Source organism: Amblyomma americanum, chromosome 7 (assembly GCF_052857255.1).
Source record: "Amblyomma americanum isolate KBUSLIRL-KWMA chromosome 7, ASM5285725v1, whole genome shotgun sequence".
In the NCBI taxonomy this organism is placed as follows: Eukaryota; Metazoa; Arthropoda; class Arachnida; order Ixodida; family Ixodidae; genus Amblyomma; species Amblyomma americanum.
This window is the reverse complement of record NC_135503.1, coordinates 112277880-112295431: the sequence shown is the minus strand read 5'-3', so window position 1 is coordinate 112295431 and position 17552 is coordinate 112277880. Positions and strand designations below refer to the sequence as shown.

General features: G+C 49.8%; 1 protein-coding gene across 4 annotated transcripts in view; it reads left to right on the top strand.

Annotated features, from left to right (window-relative positions):
* Positions 1-17552, top strand: part of LOC144099483 (sodium-coupled monocarboxylate transporter 2-like) — a 162483-nt gene that overhangs the window by 29565 nt on the left and 115366 nt on the right. The window contains exon 1 of one of the 4 annotated variants that reach the window (XM_077632817.1): positions 10989-11123. The exons of 2 other annotated variants lie outside the window; for them this stretch is intronic. In XM_077632817.1, coding sequence (XP_077488943.1) covers positions 11070-11123 — 54 coding nt within the window. In that variant the 5' untranslated portion in view covers positions 10989-11069. Of the gene's footprint in view, positions 1-10988; positions 11124-17552 lie in introns of those variants that run through there. One more of the 4 variants, XM_077632819.1, reaches the window with a different exon arrangement.

Sequence of the window (17552 nt, the reverse complement as noted above, 5' to 3'; positions counted from 1 at the left end):
GAGATGGAGCGGTTCCTTCCAGGTGCTCGATGAGCAGCAGCAGTTCGGAGTCGGCCCTCTGCTGGCGGACAAGGAAGGACGCAGGCTTCGTGTGTCTGTTGGCTTGGGGAAGGCAGCTAAGGCGGCCGTATTTTCGGGGTCTGGACTAACGCCTCGAGCGCTGAAAATGTGACCAAGAAACTGCAGCTGATGTAACGCAAAGTGACCTTTTTCTGGCTGGAGAGAGACCAGCGGAACGTATGGCCTTAAAAAGACAAGGGAAACGTTTCAAGTGCTCATAGGACGTGTTCGAGAAGATCACAACTTTGTTGAGATATAAAAGGCACGACTGCCACTTCAGGCCATGCAGCAGTGTCCATCATTCGTTACAATGTGACAGGGGCCGAGCACAAGCCATAAGGGAGCACCTTAAACTCGTATAAACCGTCAGGAGTAATAAAGGCGGTCTTCTCTTCGTCGCGTTCGTCGACCTCTATTTGAAAATATCCACTGCGGAGGTCAGAGGACTGGCACGGCGCAAGCGGTCTAAGGAGTCATCAATGCGTGGCGGATGGTACACATCCTTTTTCGTGACGCTATTGAGGCGTCTGTAATCCACGCAGAACCCGAGGGTGCCGTCTTTCTTCGTGACGAGGACAACAGGCGATTACCAGGGACTCGTGGACGGTTGTATGATGTCGTCCTGGACCATTCGGGTAACTTGGCAGCGATGGCGTCCCGTTCATTTGAAGACACCCGACAAGGGCGCTGACATTGTGGCCTTTGGTCGTCAGAAATTATAATTTGGTGCTTGGTAAGCGGCGTCTGTCGCACCTTTAAGTTGATGCAAAACAGTCATTGAAGGAGTAGATGAGGTTTTTGCACGGAGCGTTTCGGACTGGCCAAGAGGTGCGGGTTTAAGTCGGTCGGAATGTCTGTAACCGTCTCCTCGTCGAAGTCTGACGTGGTGGACAAAGCGCACAGCCTGGTACACTCTCCAAGCTCGTCAAAATAAGCGGCGACCTCTGTCTTCGTTAAATGTTGCGGTTCACGGGTAAAGTTGGTGACTAAGATGTCAGTGCGATCGTTGGAAAGTTCTACCAGGCCTCGAGCTACCCAAACTTGCCGAGAAAGTAGCAGCGACATGTTCGCTTCAGCGATGCCAAGAGTGCCGTTGCTGTCACTATTCTCGGCTGTGACGAACTTGCTGGCTCGCGGAGGGATTGTTTTGTGGTCGTCACATACGCGCAACATTACTCTGCTGGGCTCGGTGTTGGTGCCAACGGCTCGCTGGGCGGAAAATATACCAAGAGCTTCCGAGGGATGATGACCACACCATACGTTTGAAGGAAATTCATGCCCAGAATGAGATCTTTTGAATAGTTAAGCTGGAATTACCGCGGCTGCTGGCAAAAGACTGCTTGCCCTCCAATTGATCCTCGTTAACGGATCTAGAGTGTACTCATTTCAATTACGGGGCCTCAAAACAGTCCCGTATTGTTATTTTTAGTCAATACCTCTCCGTGCCGGGAGTGGGGAATTTGCGCGCCTGCTGCCTTCCTTGGATGCGGTATCCGTTTCTCAGGCTCCCTCTCCGGAATCGAACCCTAATTCTCCGTTATCCGTTATCTTCAAATTGGGTTAAGCCTGTGCTCAGGCCTCTTCCCATTAACCCGACGCGGTGTCTCGGTTGTTAGTGCGCTCGGCTACTGACCCGGAGTTCCCGGGTTTGAACCCGACCGCAGCGGCTGCGTTTTTATGGAGGAAAAACGCTAAGGCGCCGTGTGCTGTGTGATGTTAGAGCACGTTAAAGATCCCCAGGTGGTCGAAATTATTCCGGAGCCCTCCACCACAGCACCTCTCTCTTCTGTTCTTCTTTCACTCCCTCCTTTATCCCTTCCCTTACGGCGCGGTTCAGGTGTCTAACGATATATGAGACAGATACTGAGCCATTTCCTTTCCCTTGAAACGAATTATATAATTATATTTGAATAGTTAAGTAATACGGCAAAGGAGCCAGTGAAAGTAAGACCGTGGATCTGGATGCGGCAGGTGCAGACGCCGATCGGCGTCACTACATTGCCACCGGCAATGTGGATCACGGGTCCACACAAAGACGTGCGAACCTTAAGGAGAGTTGTCGCGAGCTGACTGCTCATCACATAAAAATCGGCGCCGGTATCGACGTGTGCGGTCACATGATAACTGTCAGCGGTTACTAAAATTTCACCAGAAACTAATTGTTCGCAGCACTTCGGTGAGGTCGTCGGATCGGGTCGGCGCCGCTCGGGCCGTCGCGTCAAATCGTCGGGTAGAAGCTGTTGACTCTGTGCAGTGGCGGTGGCCCTACCCCCGGAGGACGCCGTCTTAACGTTTCCCGGCGATGGGACGTGCCTCTGAACTTACCAGAGGATGAGGTCCGACAGGGCGAAGCAAAGCTGCTCGGAGACGACGATCGCGATTGGCGCCGCTGCGAGGTCGGGGGCAGCACCTGATTGGCCAGGTACTCCTCTATGTCCTATGTCCTGCGGACTTTCACCATAGCGCGGTCGAGGTGCGTCCGGTGGGAATCCTCTCAAACCCATCTGCCGGTGCGGGCAATTCCGCAGAATATGGCCGGGCTCCCTACGATGGTAGCACAGCGGGCGATTGTTGGACGTTCGCCCTACGTGCGCTTTGCTGAAAGGAGGGCACAGGTCCTGCTGTTGCTCTACGGGACGCAGGTAACGATGGGATGGTCGTGGTCCGCCAACGGGGCGATACGCTTTCGGGGCGCGGGGCCAGGTTGGAGCAGGGCATCGTTGCAAGACATGATGTGCGGCTTCGATAGTGGTGCTGGCTGTGGCTGCACCGCTCGCCGGATTACGTCACGGAGGACGTCCACTGTAGAAGGTATGCTTGCCGACAGAGCATCTAGGTGGAGGTGTCGCAGTTCTTTGCGGACAATGCTCCGCACAAGCTTTCGCCGCGCCTCATCTCCGAGGGCTGACAAGGACGTGCAGTAGTGAGCGGCCGCTACGTTTGCCTGACGGCTGTATTGGGCACTCCGTTCCTGCAATGAACGTTCCATGCTCGTAGCTTCCTTGGCGAAGGCAGCGACGGTTCTCGGAGGGTCGCGCATGAGGCCAGGAAACAGCTGCTCTTTTACCCCACGCACAAGGTGCCGCATCTTCGTAGCTGCGGGCACGGCCGCGGGGGCCCGATTGAAGAGGCGGGTCATGTCCTCAATAAAGTCGGCCACGCTCTCGTCGGACTGCTCTGACCTGGAGCGAAGGGCAATTTCAGGGTTTTCCTTTCACTCGCTCGAGCTGAATGTGGCGAGAAAATGACGGCGAAAAGCTGCCCAGTTGGACAAGGACGCCTCGTGGTTCTCGAACCACGTTTTCTCTGAGTATTTAAGTGCGAAATACACATTCATCAGTTCGTCGTCCCATTGGTTGAATGTGGCCACACGGTCAAAACTGGGAAACCAATCTTCTATATTCTTGAACCGATTGCCGTGGAAGGATGGTGGTGACCGAGGGGCGAGTCGGACGAACGGCGGGGCGCTGCCGGAGTACTGACCTATCTGGCTGCCAGTGGTGGACGTCATAGCTCGCACAGGCCTTGTGAGTGGCTCAAACTCGGTTTGCAGGCCTCGCAGGCGACGGCTCGCTTTGTGGACAGATGTGGCGTTCGCGCGTCGAGGAGAAGCGTCAAGGATATCGTCGGGGTCAGCGTACATGCCGTGGTAACCAGCACGGCTCCGCCAAATGTCACCGACAAACGTAGCAGAAAGCGGGAAACACAGCCGTTTACTGGTGCGAGGCTCGCAGAACAGCCGCGCTCAATCGAGACAGAGGACGCTCGGCCACGAGCTGGGAGGCAAGGTTCGGCCACCAGAGGCGCCGGCAGAGTGTCAGCAGTGGAGAAATATTAGGGGTTGTGTTAGCGTGCGAGCAGACTATACGAGCCATATAATTTGTGCGACTAACCGAGATCAGCCAAGGCTGCTCGTTTGTTAGCGTTAAGTGGACAAGTTGTTTCCATGACAACCACAGAGCTTGCCTTCTTTGCTGTAACGCTGCATGTTCTTGTTTTTTGTTTTCTTAGGATACGTAAAAAGTTGTGCACACATTTTCCCCAGAGTATAATGTCTGAGAGGCATCTTTTTTGTGTGTGTGTTGATGGTCCTTTCGGACTTCGGACGTAATACTCTTAAAAGCGTAGTTGTACCGGTATCAGTCACGAGCATATTCTGTATCTCGGCAAAAAAAAGCGGTAATTCGGTTTCGGCTCCGGACCGGCAAGCATGAAGGAAACGATGCTTGGGTGGTGCACGCGATCACATGCGCGTGAATTGCTGGGCCTTAGAATGGAGAAGTAGGATAAACTGTACGGACGTGAAAATTAGCCACTCCCGGGAGGGCCCCTCAGTCGAGGAGCTCTCTTTCCTCTTCCACCAGCGTGGCCACTGTAAGGCCGCTGCTCTTTTCCGGCCATGTTTCTTTTATTGCGAGAGCGTTACTAGCCCCATTAGGCGTGATTCGGTCGTCGACCGCCGTTGTTGCTGTTGCTGTTGAGAGAGGGCTCCAAAAATGACGTCATCACGCCGTCTCCGAGTGTACACACGCTTTAGGTCTATAGATTGCGCATGCATATACGGTGACGTCCCTGCTTCAACTCGGTGCGTGGGCGATCCTACTCCGGCTCCGACTGGGGAGGAGGCCGGCAGTTGAGGTGGAAAAGCAACGCGCGCGTACTGATGTCATCTGATGGACCCCCTCAGTTGGAGCAAGATGGAATCGCCCTCGTGGAAGGCACTGTCGCCGCGCCCTCTCATCTATGCAGCGCGCTTGGCCTCGAGGGGTTGTTATCTCTCCAGACGCGACGCCCTCTGCGCCTCCTGTAGCGCGCTTGGCCTTGGCTCTAAGTCCCGAACGTGTGCTGGTCCTCGGGCACAACAAAGGACGCGGGTGAAGCATCTCGTAGACAGAACTTTAATAAAAGGAACTCGGCCGCGTAAAGACTAATGATTCGCATTCGCACACGAAAATGGTCTTAAATGCCTGTACCGAATTTTTCTTGCCCGCACCGCCGAATATGCTTAATGTTGTAACCAGGTAGCCCTCGCATGTGCACTGTAAGTGGGAAATGGACAGGATCACTACATACTAGAGAGTTATAGTGTAGTGTGATCCGCGATCCCCCACCGTGAACCGCTTCCGCGAGGTCCAACTGCACGTGAGCAGAATGCCCCGAGGGCGCCAGATGGCGCCAGATGCCCATCATATATGCGTCCGCGCCTGCCGCTTTGGGACCAATCAGCGCGTACGCTGTGGTAGCCGCGGATCACGGTAGCGGATCAGGCTATGCTATTCCTCTACTTTCAGCCCAGCGCTTACTGCTACCTCCACCGCGACTGCCACCGTGCCCCGCTAGTCCGTACGCGCTGACTGATCCCGACATGGCAGGCGTTCGCGCTGTTGACGAGAACGTGGCGCTAGCTGTCGCCATCAGGCTGATCTGCGCAGTAGCAGGCCCGGTACGCGCTATGCTAAAAGCATCTATTTACGCAACACTGCCGTCTTGGACGGGCGTCTTGCGCCGACGTCAGGACGCAGCACCGCCGTCCTGACGCCAGAGGCGCACTCGCTTTGTGCTGCGAGTGGCGAAGGGCAAAAACAAAAAAAAATAGCTGTGGTTTAACTACTGCTGAACCTGGTTAGAGAGCGAAATCTGTGGTGTATCGGGCAAGCAGATGCGGCTTGGAGTCTAACGTTGAGTGCGTTCCGCACACTGGGTAGGCGGCGCGCCCACCTTGGTAGGTGGCAGTTATATTAATTGTTGATCGCGAGAGGTTGGTCCCCCAGTTAACGCTACGGCCTATTCTACCGCAAACAGCCGGCAAATCGAAAGGTCAAGTGGTGCGACACTATGGTGGACCGCATATGTTAAGGCCTATAGCCTCACTTGACTTCTGGCTCACTTGAAGGTCAACCTGCAGCGCAGGACAAAAATCGACTTTACCTAGCGTAGTGATGCTTTCGCTTCAAAAAGCTCAATATCGCGTGTGATTCCGTGTCGCATGTTCAAAGAATGACCTTTCAAGAAGGTTCCGAAACTGCATGACGGTCCCGTGTTACAATGGGGCACTCAGGCGACCACCAGACTGTTAACCTACTGGCGCCGACTTGCCAAATGGGTTACACTGGCTGTCTCTGGAGAGGCGCCTGACGCCCCTCAGGTGCCCGCGCTGCAGCATGGCCTAACAGTGGCTCTTTCGAAGATGTCGTGAACGTGCGTTCGCAAAAGCAATTACGACGTCTCTTTGACAAGGTTATCCTATGCGTGGAAGCCTCGACCTTCCTTATTTTGTTCGCCGAACGCACCGCCGTCTTGGGTATTGCCACCGGGTGGCCCCAGGTAACACCAAAAGATAAGGAGGTTAATGTTTTGCACACGCGCTCTGAGAGATATTCTGGGAACGCTGCCGGTGAACCGTGTCTCGGTCCTTGGTTTCGTGGCATATTTTTGATGGGGTTGCTGGGTACTTTCCTGGCCTATGTCACACACCCCTCCTCGCGCGGCGGACCTCGGGCCTGTGCCGGTCGACACACCAGTTCACTGAGTCAGTCGCCGAAACCTAGGACTGCCCCCTGCGCACGGGCCTTCAAACTGTACCTCGGCGCCTGCCCCTCGACCAACCATGCAATGTGCTAATCATTACACCCTCCAGAACCCAAGAGTACCGAGGTATAGTTCGACGGAACTAAGCCTGAAAAGGTAGAAGACGGGCTCGTTCAGTTTGAACGCGTCACCCCGTTCTGTCAGTGGGACGACGCCGCAAAGCGGCGGAACGTCTTCTTCAGCCTGGAAGACGACGCTCGTACGAAAACAGTGAAGACGGTTTGACATCATGACGTGAGTTCCGCCGTCAACTGCTCGAGATATACTCCAGCGTAGTTCGTCGGGAACGACCTGAACGGGCTTTGCAGTACCGCATTCAGATGCCCAACGAGATGGTCACCATGTGTGTCGAAGACATGACATGGCTCTTCTTGCGAACTGACCCAGCTATGTCGGAAGCAGGAAAGCTGTGCCATTTAGTGCGCGGAGTTAAAGAACAGCTTTTCGCTGGGCTCGTGTGCAACCCCCCTCCGGTACTGTCACCGAGTTTTTGACGGAGGCTTGGTTACAATGGAGCAGGTCCTTCAGCAGTGCTGCATCTTATACGACAGGCCAGTACTTGTTGCTTCAGCCACAGAGTCCTCGATCTCGGCATTCGGAAACAACCCGGACCTCCTCTGGGACATGATCCGCTCTATTGTATGGAAATAGCGCCAAAAGTTTTGCTGTCCGTCGCAACCAGCGGTCGGCTCTCTTGCTAGCCTCATCCGCGAGGAAGTGCATCAAATGATCAGACCTCCATTACTGGGTGACAAACCTCAGCTCTTCCTCAGTGACTTCCATCGCCCGAATTATGCTGACGCTGTGCAACGCCCTGCCCTAGCGCCTGTGTCATTTTTTCCCGACCATCACGTCCCGCTACCTTCCGTGCGGCCGGCCTGGTGCTTGCCGAATGATCGACCACCTCTGCGCAAGGCGGACGTCTGGCGCGGCCCCAACCGAATGCATTTGTGCTTCTACAGTAGAGAGCCAAGTCATTTCTACTGCCAGTGCTCATATCGTGAGCTCGGCCTGCAGGGTTTTCCCGCCGACGCGCCCAGACCACCAATTAGACAACAACCCCCCGAGATTGAAGAATACCTGGGCATGCAGCGTCCGTCATCCTCAGAACGACGGCAGTCAAGATCGCGGTCACCTCGCCGACCGTCGCCATCACCGGCAAGCCGGCACTTCTCACCATCGGCGCTGGGACGGTCGCCGAGCCTTCACTGGGAAAACTGAAGACAGCGACCTCCGGGGTCGGGGTTGCTCGAACTCGACGCGCTGAAGACGCTCCCCCGCGATGGGGACATCAGCTGGCAGGAATTTGACGACATCGACGACCCCAGCTTCTGATAAAGAGGACCCGTTTTCAGTCGGAATACTTGTGCTCATCGACTGTCGCAGCATTAGCGCGTTGCTGTACACTAGGGCCGATTTTTCAGCTTTCAGCGGCGAATTAGCAGCTGTCCTAGAAAAGTTACGGCACTACGGTCCAGCATGCAGATCCGCACGGCTAGCAGCCTCATCGCAACTCCGCTTGGCCAGTGTGCAGCTCGGGTCTAGGTCCGCAACTCTACGTTCGTCCTTAGCTGCCTTGTTCTCCGTTAGTGTTCTCGTGACCGTTTTTTCGGTGTTTACTTCCTCCGTGAGAATGGGCCATTATCGAGCTCCGGCAGCGCGCAGTTGCTTTTTCTACAGACAACGCCGATGACATTCCTGACACTCGCCCACACAGCTCCGCTCGTCGAGTTTCCTACGAGAGCGTTTTGATCCCGCCACGTTCCAGTGTGTTTGTCAGTGTCGACTGCGGTGGGCTCGATGACGGGACCGCAGTCACCGAGGGCAATCCTTCCCTGTTGCTGACGCCAGGATTTTGATCGGCCGGAAGCCTTGTCCACCTACGTAATGGTATAGGTCCCAACTACTGGCTACATATTTTTCAAACGAACCTCGGCAACTCTTCCGCCCTAAAGCGATCGCGTTCGCCCACCAATTAGCCGATGTTTCTGAATGCTTTACGTGCGAAGACGTAGGACTACCGAATATGTCTCTCAATCGCATTGACATTAGCTCAGGGTTATCACAGGTTCAACATCGCGCTCTCCGTGCCATGCTACGTCAATACACAGCATGCTTCGCGTCTTCTTCGAAAGTTCAACAGACGGCCAGTACGAAACACCGCATCATTACGTGCGAGGATACCCGCCCCATACGATGCAGCCGTACCGCGTTTCACCTAAAGAACGCGAGGCCACACACACGCAAATGAAGGAGATGCTTACTTACGGCGTTATTTAAGCATCTCAGAGTCCGTGGTCGTCGCCTGTAGTTCTAGTTAGGAAAACCGCGATGGAACACCGCGCTTTGCGTAGATTACAGTAACTTGAACCCCACAACAACATTACCATAGCTGGCTCGAGGTCTCTACTGCCGAGCCACTACAGGGCCCCTCGATGCCCGAGGGAGCGGAGAGCGCATGCTAAAATACAGGGAGATCCCGCAGCATTATAGATTGGGGCGTAGACAGGTACCCCCGCCAGATCCGAAAAACAATGCAGGAAGGGGACTATTCCCTTTCTTCTGCCAATCCCTGCATTGTCACTCTAGCAGGATCTTGAGAATCGGCCGGGGCCATTGGTTGGATGGGGGTCATTTGACAGGGAAAAGTCGCTTCGTTCTTTAATGGTGTCCGACTACAGGCTTTAAAAGCATCTCGGAGTGGCGATGCTGCACCTGATGTCCAGCGCCATCTATGGAAAAAAAGTAAGGGTGGGGGGGGGGGGGGGGGGCGATGCGCAGAAGGCAAGTGGGAAGAAAGCCCCTAAGGAGAGAAGGTGCGGATACCCTTGCCGTAGAGGGAGCGTTATGGTATTTGTCTGATTTGCTTTACGTTGTTAGCGGAACCCTGTTTTCGAGGGTCAGTCAAACCCACGGTGTATTTTCCAACTCGGAAGAAATTTTTGATTGGTGAGTGGATGCTTAAGGCGGGCCAATGAAAAGAACCACACCTATTTTTTTCTTAATTACGGCTTTAAAAATGAAAGTGAACGAATGAAAAAGTAGTCCTGTCCAGTGTGAGCTGAGGTCCCATGCTTCGCATGCAACGTAGTTGTACTTCGGTTGTAACCAGTTAGGTCAGTGAGCAAGGAAGCGCAATGTTTTTTTTGTAAACTCTTATTTGCCTCATACAGTTTTACGTTCTGTATATGAGGTGTATTTCACCTAAGACTTTCAGCAATTTTTAAATATAAGCTGGCTTTTTTTTCCGGCATGGCATTGTCAGATGTGTAGTAAATCACAATACAGCTAACATGTGCTAGCTAGTAAGAAATATTAGACAGTGAACTTTTTAAGAAATATTAGACAGTGAACTTTTTAAGAAATATTAGACAGTGAACTTTTTAAGTATTACTGTTAAGCTCCTTAATTACTGATTGGTGTGTAGCCCACCGTAAGTAATATGCATAGCACTCTAATTTTTCTAAAACGCGTTAACCCTCATCGCTGTGGCTAAAATGAATTTTGGCTATTTCGGCCAGTACATGCACCGGAGAAGTCGCTTTGCCTGCAAGCTTCCCTGAAGCGCATGCATTTTGTTGCAATGCAGCCAACATTTGTTCGGCCACAGCGGCGAGGGCAACTGCTTTTTCGAAATTCTAAAATTCTAAAAACTGATATGGATATTACTTAGACTGGTCTATAGGAACCTCGATTATTAAGGAGCCTAAAAGTAATAATTAAAGAGTTGACTATTCAATATTTGTTAACCAGCTTGCTATTAGTACGTCTTAGCTGTACTGTGATGCATTAAAGCGCTGAAAATGCTATGGCGCAAAAAGCGCTTTTCTAACTGAAAAAGCATATTTTAAAAAGTTGAAAGAAATCTTAAATGAGACACCCTGTGCATGTTTGTAAGTATGTTCTGTGTTGTCATCTTTGACAAGTACGCCTCCTGGTTATCTTCACCCACGCCTGACTACACGATTGGAAGTGCATGGAATATTTCCTGAAAGAAACGAACATTGTAATTGTACTGCTCTCGCGATCACTCGTAGCTGGCCGGCGGGCTGTGTGGCCAGAAGAATGGCCTCTGGTTGGAGGAGGGAAGGGTGGATGGGAGAAATGCGAATAGGATGTGTTAATTATCAGAGGTCATGGTAGAGGGTGTGTGGGGTGGCGCAGAATGGAGCGGATGCAATTGTGTGTGCCGCCGCAAGACCTCGCGCTTCGTCCTTCTCCGCCTCAGTGACGAGTTTTAGTGACGTTACGGCCTTGGACCGCCGTCCGGCAAGCCACCGGCAACCCCCGCCAGCTGTTTGGCCGCCGACCGGCGCATCACGAACGGCTAGTATTACCAGACTGACTACGTCTTGCATTCCAGGCGGCAAACAGCACCTGTTTGTGAGTCGGACCTTACTTTGCGAAAGAGTGGACAGTAAATGATACCTCGCACCTGGTCTACAGAGGATCATTCTCGCTCGCTTGTTATCAAGGTATGTACTGTTATTTTGTATTGCTTCGCCATTACTCACTTCTCGCGTTTTCATCTCGTGCCTACACACTTACCTTTGTTCCCTCTCCAACTCTGCTCAATTCTAGTTTACTGAAGTTGCCGCTACCATTTTGCTTGCCATAGCTTCCAGCGTTCTCGAGACTTTTCTTTAAATCCTTTTGGATAGCGTCCAAGTTTCTGCCCCATAGCTGACAACTAGCAAGATAGAACTCTATATATTATAAAGATCTGAATTTTGCGATTATACCTATACATTCACATATCCTATATGCTTTCCTCTTGAGGCGTACTGGCAAGCTGTTGCCTGAGGTTCCCTTCCAAGCGCACTTCAGCCAATTGTTGTTTCCCTAGCTACTCCTCTCTTGTGGTCTAGATCTTCGGTCATTACCTGTCTTAGGCAGATGCATTCTTTTACCACATAGAATATTTTTCTTCCCATCGTAAACTATTGCTTTCTTCCCAGACTGCTGCCTATAACTGTAGCTTTCTTCATACTCATTAAGAAATTCACCATTCCGGCTTCCGTTTTTAGGTCCTCACTGGTGCTTTGCGATTCGTGTCCTGAATTACTTAGCAGGACGACGACGTCAGAAATTCTAAGATTACTAAGGTATTCTCTATTCAATTTTACCCGCAACTCTTCCCAATCCAATCCTCCAAATACCTCCTGTAAACACGCCGTGAATAGCAGTAAGGAGATTGTGGATCTCTCTCTGACACTCATGACGATTAATATTTTATTGCTTTACCTGTATTGAAGTATTGTCGCGGAGCAGTCCAGATTGATAACTTCCTGCACCTGTTTTTACGTCTATCCTGCACCCTGGTTAACGTAATGCCTGAGGGACAGGCGATGTCTCGACTGAATGTAATGCTTTCTCGCTATCTGTCAAGGGTTTCGAGGCTTTCATGTTTTACGCATTTCTCTTTCTCCTTACTAGTGGTGTGAATATTGCCTTTCGACAGAAATGCTCTCGGGAAAACCAGCTTCATGCCTTGGTTGACCGAAATCTAAGGACGTCGTTGTACTGTTAGCGATTACCTTAGTAAATACGTTGTAAGCAGCGTACATTTGATCATTGTGCCATTTCCACGCCCTCGACACCCTCTCTCTTGTGGTTTAAGATGGTGTTATCTTCTTTCAATCGTCGGGCACGCTCGAGGGCAGGAGGCATGAAGTATGCAGGGATGCAGGGCGACAAGTTCTTTTAGCACAATCTCACCCCCCCCCCCCCCCTCCCCCGTCCTGCAACAGATATGCAGTTACATGAGATTTATTATACTGTTCAGAAAATTTTGAAAATTTATTTCCGTTTATTTGGAACACCCCTTTTCACAAAATTTACATGAAAGGCTCAATCGCTTGAAGAAATCACGCACGGCGCACACTTCCACGCTGACGTATTTGCAGGCATTCTTTAAAAAAATGTGCCTATGGCTAGTTAACTATTTTGCTTATTATCCGAAGCTTTTTCCACCAAGAAAACTGAACCATACTGTCCTTTATTAAAACATTCCAACACGTAAAAGAAAAAAAGTTACAGCACCAGACAGCCGATCCTAGCTGAAACGTAGAGCTTCGCGACTTCCATATGTTGCCTAAACTGTGATTCAAGCCGCCCGTCGGTCTGGGGTAGTGCGTCTTTGCATTTCGCACTGCTAATTCTACATCTAATTCACCGGCCGCCCCACTGGTATGCTGTCAGTTACTACGGGTATAAAAGCTTCACGAACCGATGCATGCATCAGTGGATGAAGTTGCGGCAGCCGTTGCAGATGCTCACGCGCGTTTTGTTCAAACGCAGCTGCGTTACGCCGGCCGTGAGCGTTGTGTTCGTTCCAATGGTCGGTTTTTGCTGCTATCGCCGAACTCACATGATCCTAAACGAGATCTTGCATTTGTCTTTCGGTAATTCTGATGTACTGCATTAGCAGCTTTCTTATGAGCGGGGACATAGAGACTATAGCCAGGATTTCTCAAACAAGCTTAGTGTAAGAACTCTGTTGGGCGCAAACAAGCCCAATGCATTCAGGACAAGATTGGTCGCACCGTCCGCACTCAGAGTAATTCTTCCCCCTGTTACTCGAGTGCAGCTAAAATGGGTTTCATTTGCTCTCCACTGCTACAATTTATGTGGAAATCAGTGATGGTATCAGGAACATGGCTAAATATATGTCAAAAAGTTTTCGCATGAGTCTGTGAATTGTTACTTTGAAGACCTTGAATCGCGTGTGGCCGCTCTTGACCGGTTTTCTCTGTCCTGATCAATCCCTGTGGGAAGACAAATTATTCTGTGAAAATAAATACTTGCGGGCTGCAGCGAATAAACTTTCTTCAATAGACGATGATTTGGAGAATCACCCGAGTAGAAATAACATTGCATTGCACGTACGTCCGTATCATTTTTTTGAACAAAAATTACGGTTTATAAAATGAGTATTTCCAGGGTAATTAGCGTTTGCTGACACTGACACTAGGTTTCGGGTTAGATTTAATCCGAGGCGGCTGCAGCATCATGTGTGCGAGGGATGAACATTTTCGTGTGCTAGTATTTCTGCATTAAAAAAAAACCTAAATATTGGAGCACCCGCAGCCTTCCACTCCAGCCTCCGGATTGCCTAAATATATATTTAGCAACAAAAAATTAATGGTGCACTGCACCCTACATAAAAACCATATAACAACACAGTTCTTAAGGCGAGACCGTTACTAACCCCGTGTCAGAAAAATATTGCCTGGCTTCGGCGGCGGCGTGTGTGACTGTTTGAAATCTCGTAGCCAGAGCAGCCGTTGGACCGGCCACTCTGGCAACTTAGTTGGGCCATTGAAGTCACATGGTCTTGTGACATCACAACATGCCTAACGGATTGTCATAATCGCTGCACCACTGCGCCAGGAGTTGTATGAAGACTATCAGCGATCTATGGAGGTAAAGTAGAGAATGACCAATTCCCCATATATGGGTATGAACCCATTAACACTAGGCCCTTAATGCCTATACAGTGTCTCCTCCTGTTTCCTTTCTCGTGCATATTTCTAAAAAAAACATCCCTCGTGAAAAAATGGCCCATGCAATTACAGACAATAGCTGCCTCAGTAATGGCAGCTCTTTTTACGGCATATGTATGCAGTGCTGTGGATAAAAACTATGCAGTATGAAGATGATTCAACGATTCCTCTCGAATTCCACTTCATTCTTGTTCTTTTGCCCTACATTATTGTAAAACGCACAGCTACCATTGAATTTCATCAATCAGACAGGCGGATGGGAAGGATGAAAAAATAAATCGTCCGGAAAGAATTGTGGCGTCATGCTAGCCTAAATTCATTACATATACATCCCTTCCACTGCTTAAGAACTATTTGTGGTCATTAAGAGGGGTTGCTTCAAAAACAGTGCTCAAAGAAAGGAGGTATCCTGTTTGCACATTCCGTCTGTACACGCGTATATAAATCTGTTACTCAAAACAGGATGTGGGTAATAATGCTTACTAACGGACATAACTCTGCAAGCTATAACTCAAGACACAACGACTGCGAAACCTTCTGTGCGCATACATAACAATTCTGAACAAAAACATTTTTGAACAGGAAAGAGTTTATGAACGCAGTTTTTTATATATTGTAAGATTTTACTAAAGAATCAAAATATCCGCATCTTCCGTCGACAAGCTTGCTTGTTTTTTGGCGGCCTTAACTGCCCAAAGCGACCAATGGAAACAACTTAAAAGAAAGATTTTGTTTCCTGCACGTCGGAAGAATCAACCATTAACTTCAACATTTCCATAAGAGTACCTTACAATTTTCCAATATTCAAAATTTATGTCCGAAATGTTGGACATGTGCTGATTTTTCGGAGCAAGCAACATGGCAATCGCTGCGTCTTGCTTGCCAGTAGATGTAAACATAGGTAATTCCGCTTCTACTTTTGTTATTCACAGAGTGCGGAAGACTTCATTGTCGACGTCGCTAATTTTAAATCATCTCGAAAGCGCGCGTCGACCGCCAACCGCTCCACTTTCTAGCTGGACACTTTTGAACAAGAGCCACACAATTATTTCTTGTCTCTTGTTTATTCCTTTAGATCCACGAGCATCGAAATGCTGCTTGGCTTGTAGAGAGCCGCCAACTTGCCAAAGAAATGCGAGTCAATTTCGCAGCTTAAAGTAGCCGTGAAAATCAGTCCACCTTAAGCCCGCCATAAGGCGACCCTCGGGGTCGTGACGCTTGATGCGCTAACTTAGCTAGAGCGCTAACCTAGCTAGTGCGCTAACCGAGCCAAGGTTCAGTCCAGCGTTCGTTGCATACTGAAGTTTTATTATCGTGCTGTTCCGTACATTATTCAGGCCCTATTTGCCTGCTGACATCTTCGTGTTTGATTTCCTTGCAATTATTCCCAGCGAAAAGCCATTCAATATTTAGTATCTCGCCAGCATGTAACGTTTATTGATATGCTGTCTACACGGTATTCACTATTCTTTGAACAGAACAACTACCGAGAATCAACTTTTGACTGCATAATTCGAATTCAGTTCACGTGATGAGCATGTTCGGCGTGTAGATGACATGGGCAATACGAACAGCGTCTAAATTGCAGTACAGCGCCCCACTTAGCGGAGGAAAAATGTTGCCAAGGCGTCAATCGGATTGTATACCAGGACAGGCACGATGTCGCAGTACAGGAACATAGAATGAGCGACGCGTAAAAAAGAGGGCAGAATATCAGCTCTTATGTGTGCCCCAGCTGCAGGTTGCGCAAACGCTGTGAATTCGGAGCTATAATGTCGCTGTATGGAGCAATACATTCAAGCTTACTGCGCGAAGATCGACTACAGTGTTTAGATTTATGAAAGAAAAATCTCAAGGCACGGTCTTCTTCAATGAACTCTACCGGAAAGAAAAATATGCATGCGTCGCGATTTCCAGGCTGATTTGCTTCTGGGAAATTAATCAGGGCGGCTACATTGAGCATAATGGGCCCATGCGAAGGCCGCCCTTTTTTCCACTGCTCATATTATTAGTACTCTATTTGCGTGGCCTTTGATATCAGTTACGTCAGCAGGTATGCGCATTGTTACTTGCTTGTTCTGTATTGTTAGCCAGGTCAGGTCAGAACGTAACAAACAAAACAACAAACTCGCCTGAGAGCAACAGGTGAGTGCTCAATTAAGGGGAAAAGGTTTCTGTTCTGATTCACTCCCGCTGAACACTTTCGGGCGCCGCTTATTATGTCGTTTCGAAGCAAAATACTTTTAGCAAGATCTGATAATTCACTTTTGTTATTGAGCCGATCATAAGTGTTCTCTAATCCAATCCTACCCACATAAAAGCAAAGATATTTCCGCCTAAGTCGTTTCCCGCCTAAATCATTTTCTTTGCTACAAAAAACACAAGCAGTTAATTTTTTTGCTTGCACGTGTAATCTTCGGCGCAGATTATTCAACAGCGGTTGAACACTGCGTGATAGAGAATGCAAATATTTTAGAGCGGAGCTCTTAAGCGCCCGTTCGTTGGGTTGAGCTGATTCGCCGCCATCTGTGTAAATGAACCAAAAGATAAATAAATAAATAAACATTACAGCGACTGGGTTCCGAACCAACGGCGCCGCGGACACATAAGCTTCGCTGACAAGTGCACGAGAGCATTGATGCCATCGCCGCACCGGTCACTCCTCGTGTTAAACTGTAACACACTCTTGCGCTGTGCATTGCACATCATTTTCGTTAACTAATACTACTATCGTACTAATATCGTCGCCAGACATGCCGACGACCCAGCAACGCAAAACAATGAGCCTACAGAGAGTGACAGCACTAGGCTAACGCCGCAGCTGGTCACGCTTCGTGTTAAACTGCAACACTGTGTTGCGCTGTGCATTGCACATCGTCGTCTTCTTCTACTAATACTGCTATCGAACTAATACGGTAGCAAGCCGTGCCGACGGCCCAGAAAAGCAAACTAATGAGCCTACAGAGCCTGAGGTACCTAAAGAGCTGCGCTAAAATTTCATATTCGTGAGTATCGTAATCGTTCTTAGCATTTTTTTCAGATAACCTTTCTAGAGATCGTCAAAATAACTTTCTATTTCAAAGATTCTTTTGACGCGAGAAGTTGACGGCAAAAAGTTTGTGATTCATCATGATCATTATCAGTCTGACTACACCGACTGCAGGGCAAAGGGATCTCACATATTTCTTTCAATTAATGGTATCGATGGCACAGAGGTAGATAGAGCATCCGCCTCGCGTGCAAGAGGATCGGTGTTCGAATCCTGGTGCGGTGCTATTTTCCACATTATATTGTGGAGGTCGCCCAGGAAGGCGACCGCGGCCACATTTATTGAGGGCTGCCGGAGAGGAGATAGCTGTGGAGCGGCGGCGGCAGCGTCCGGCCTTGGCCAAGGTCGTT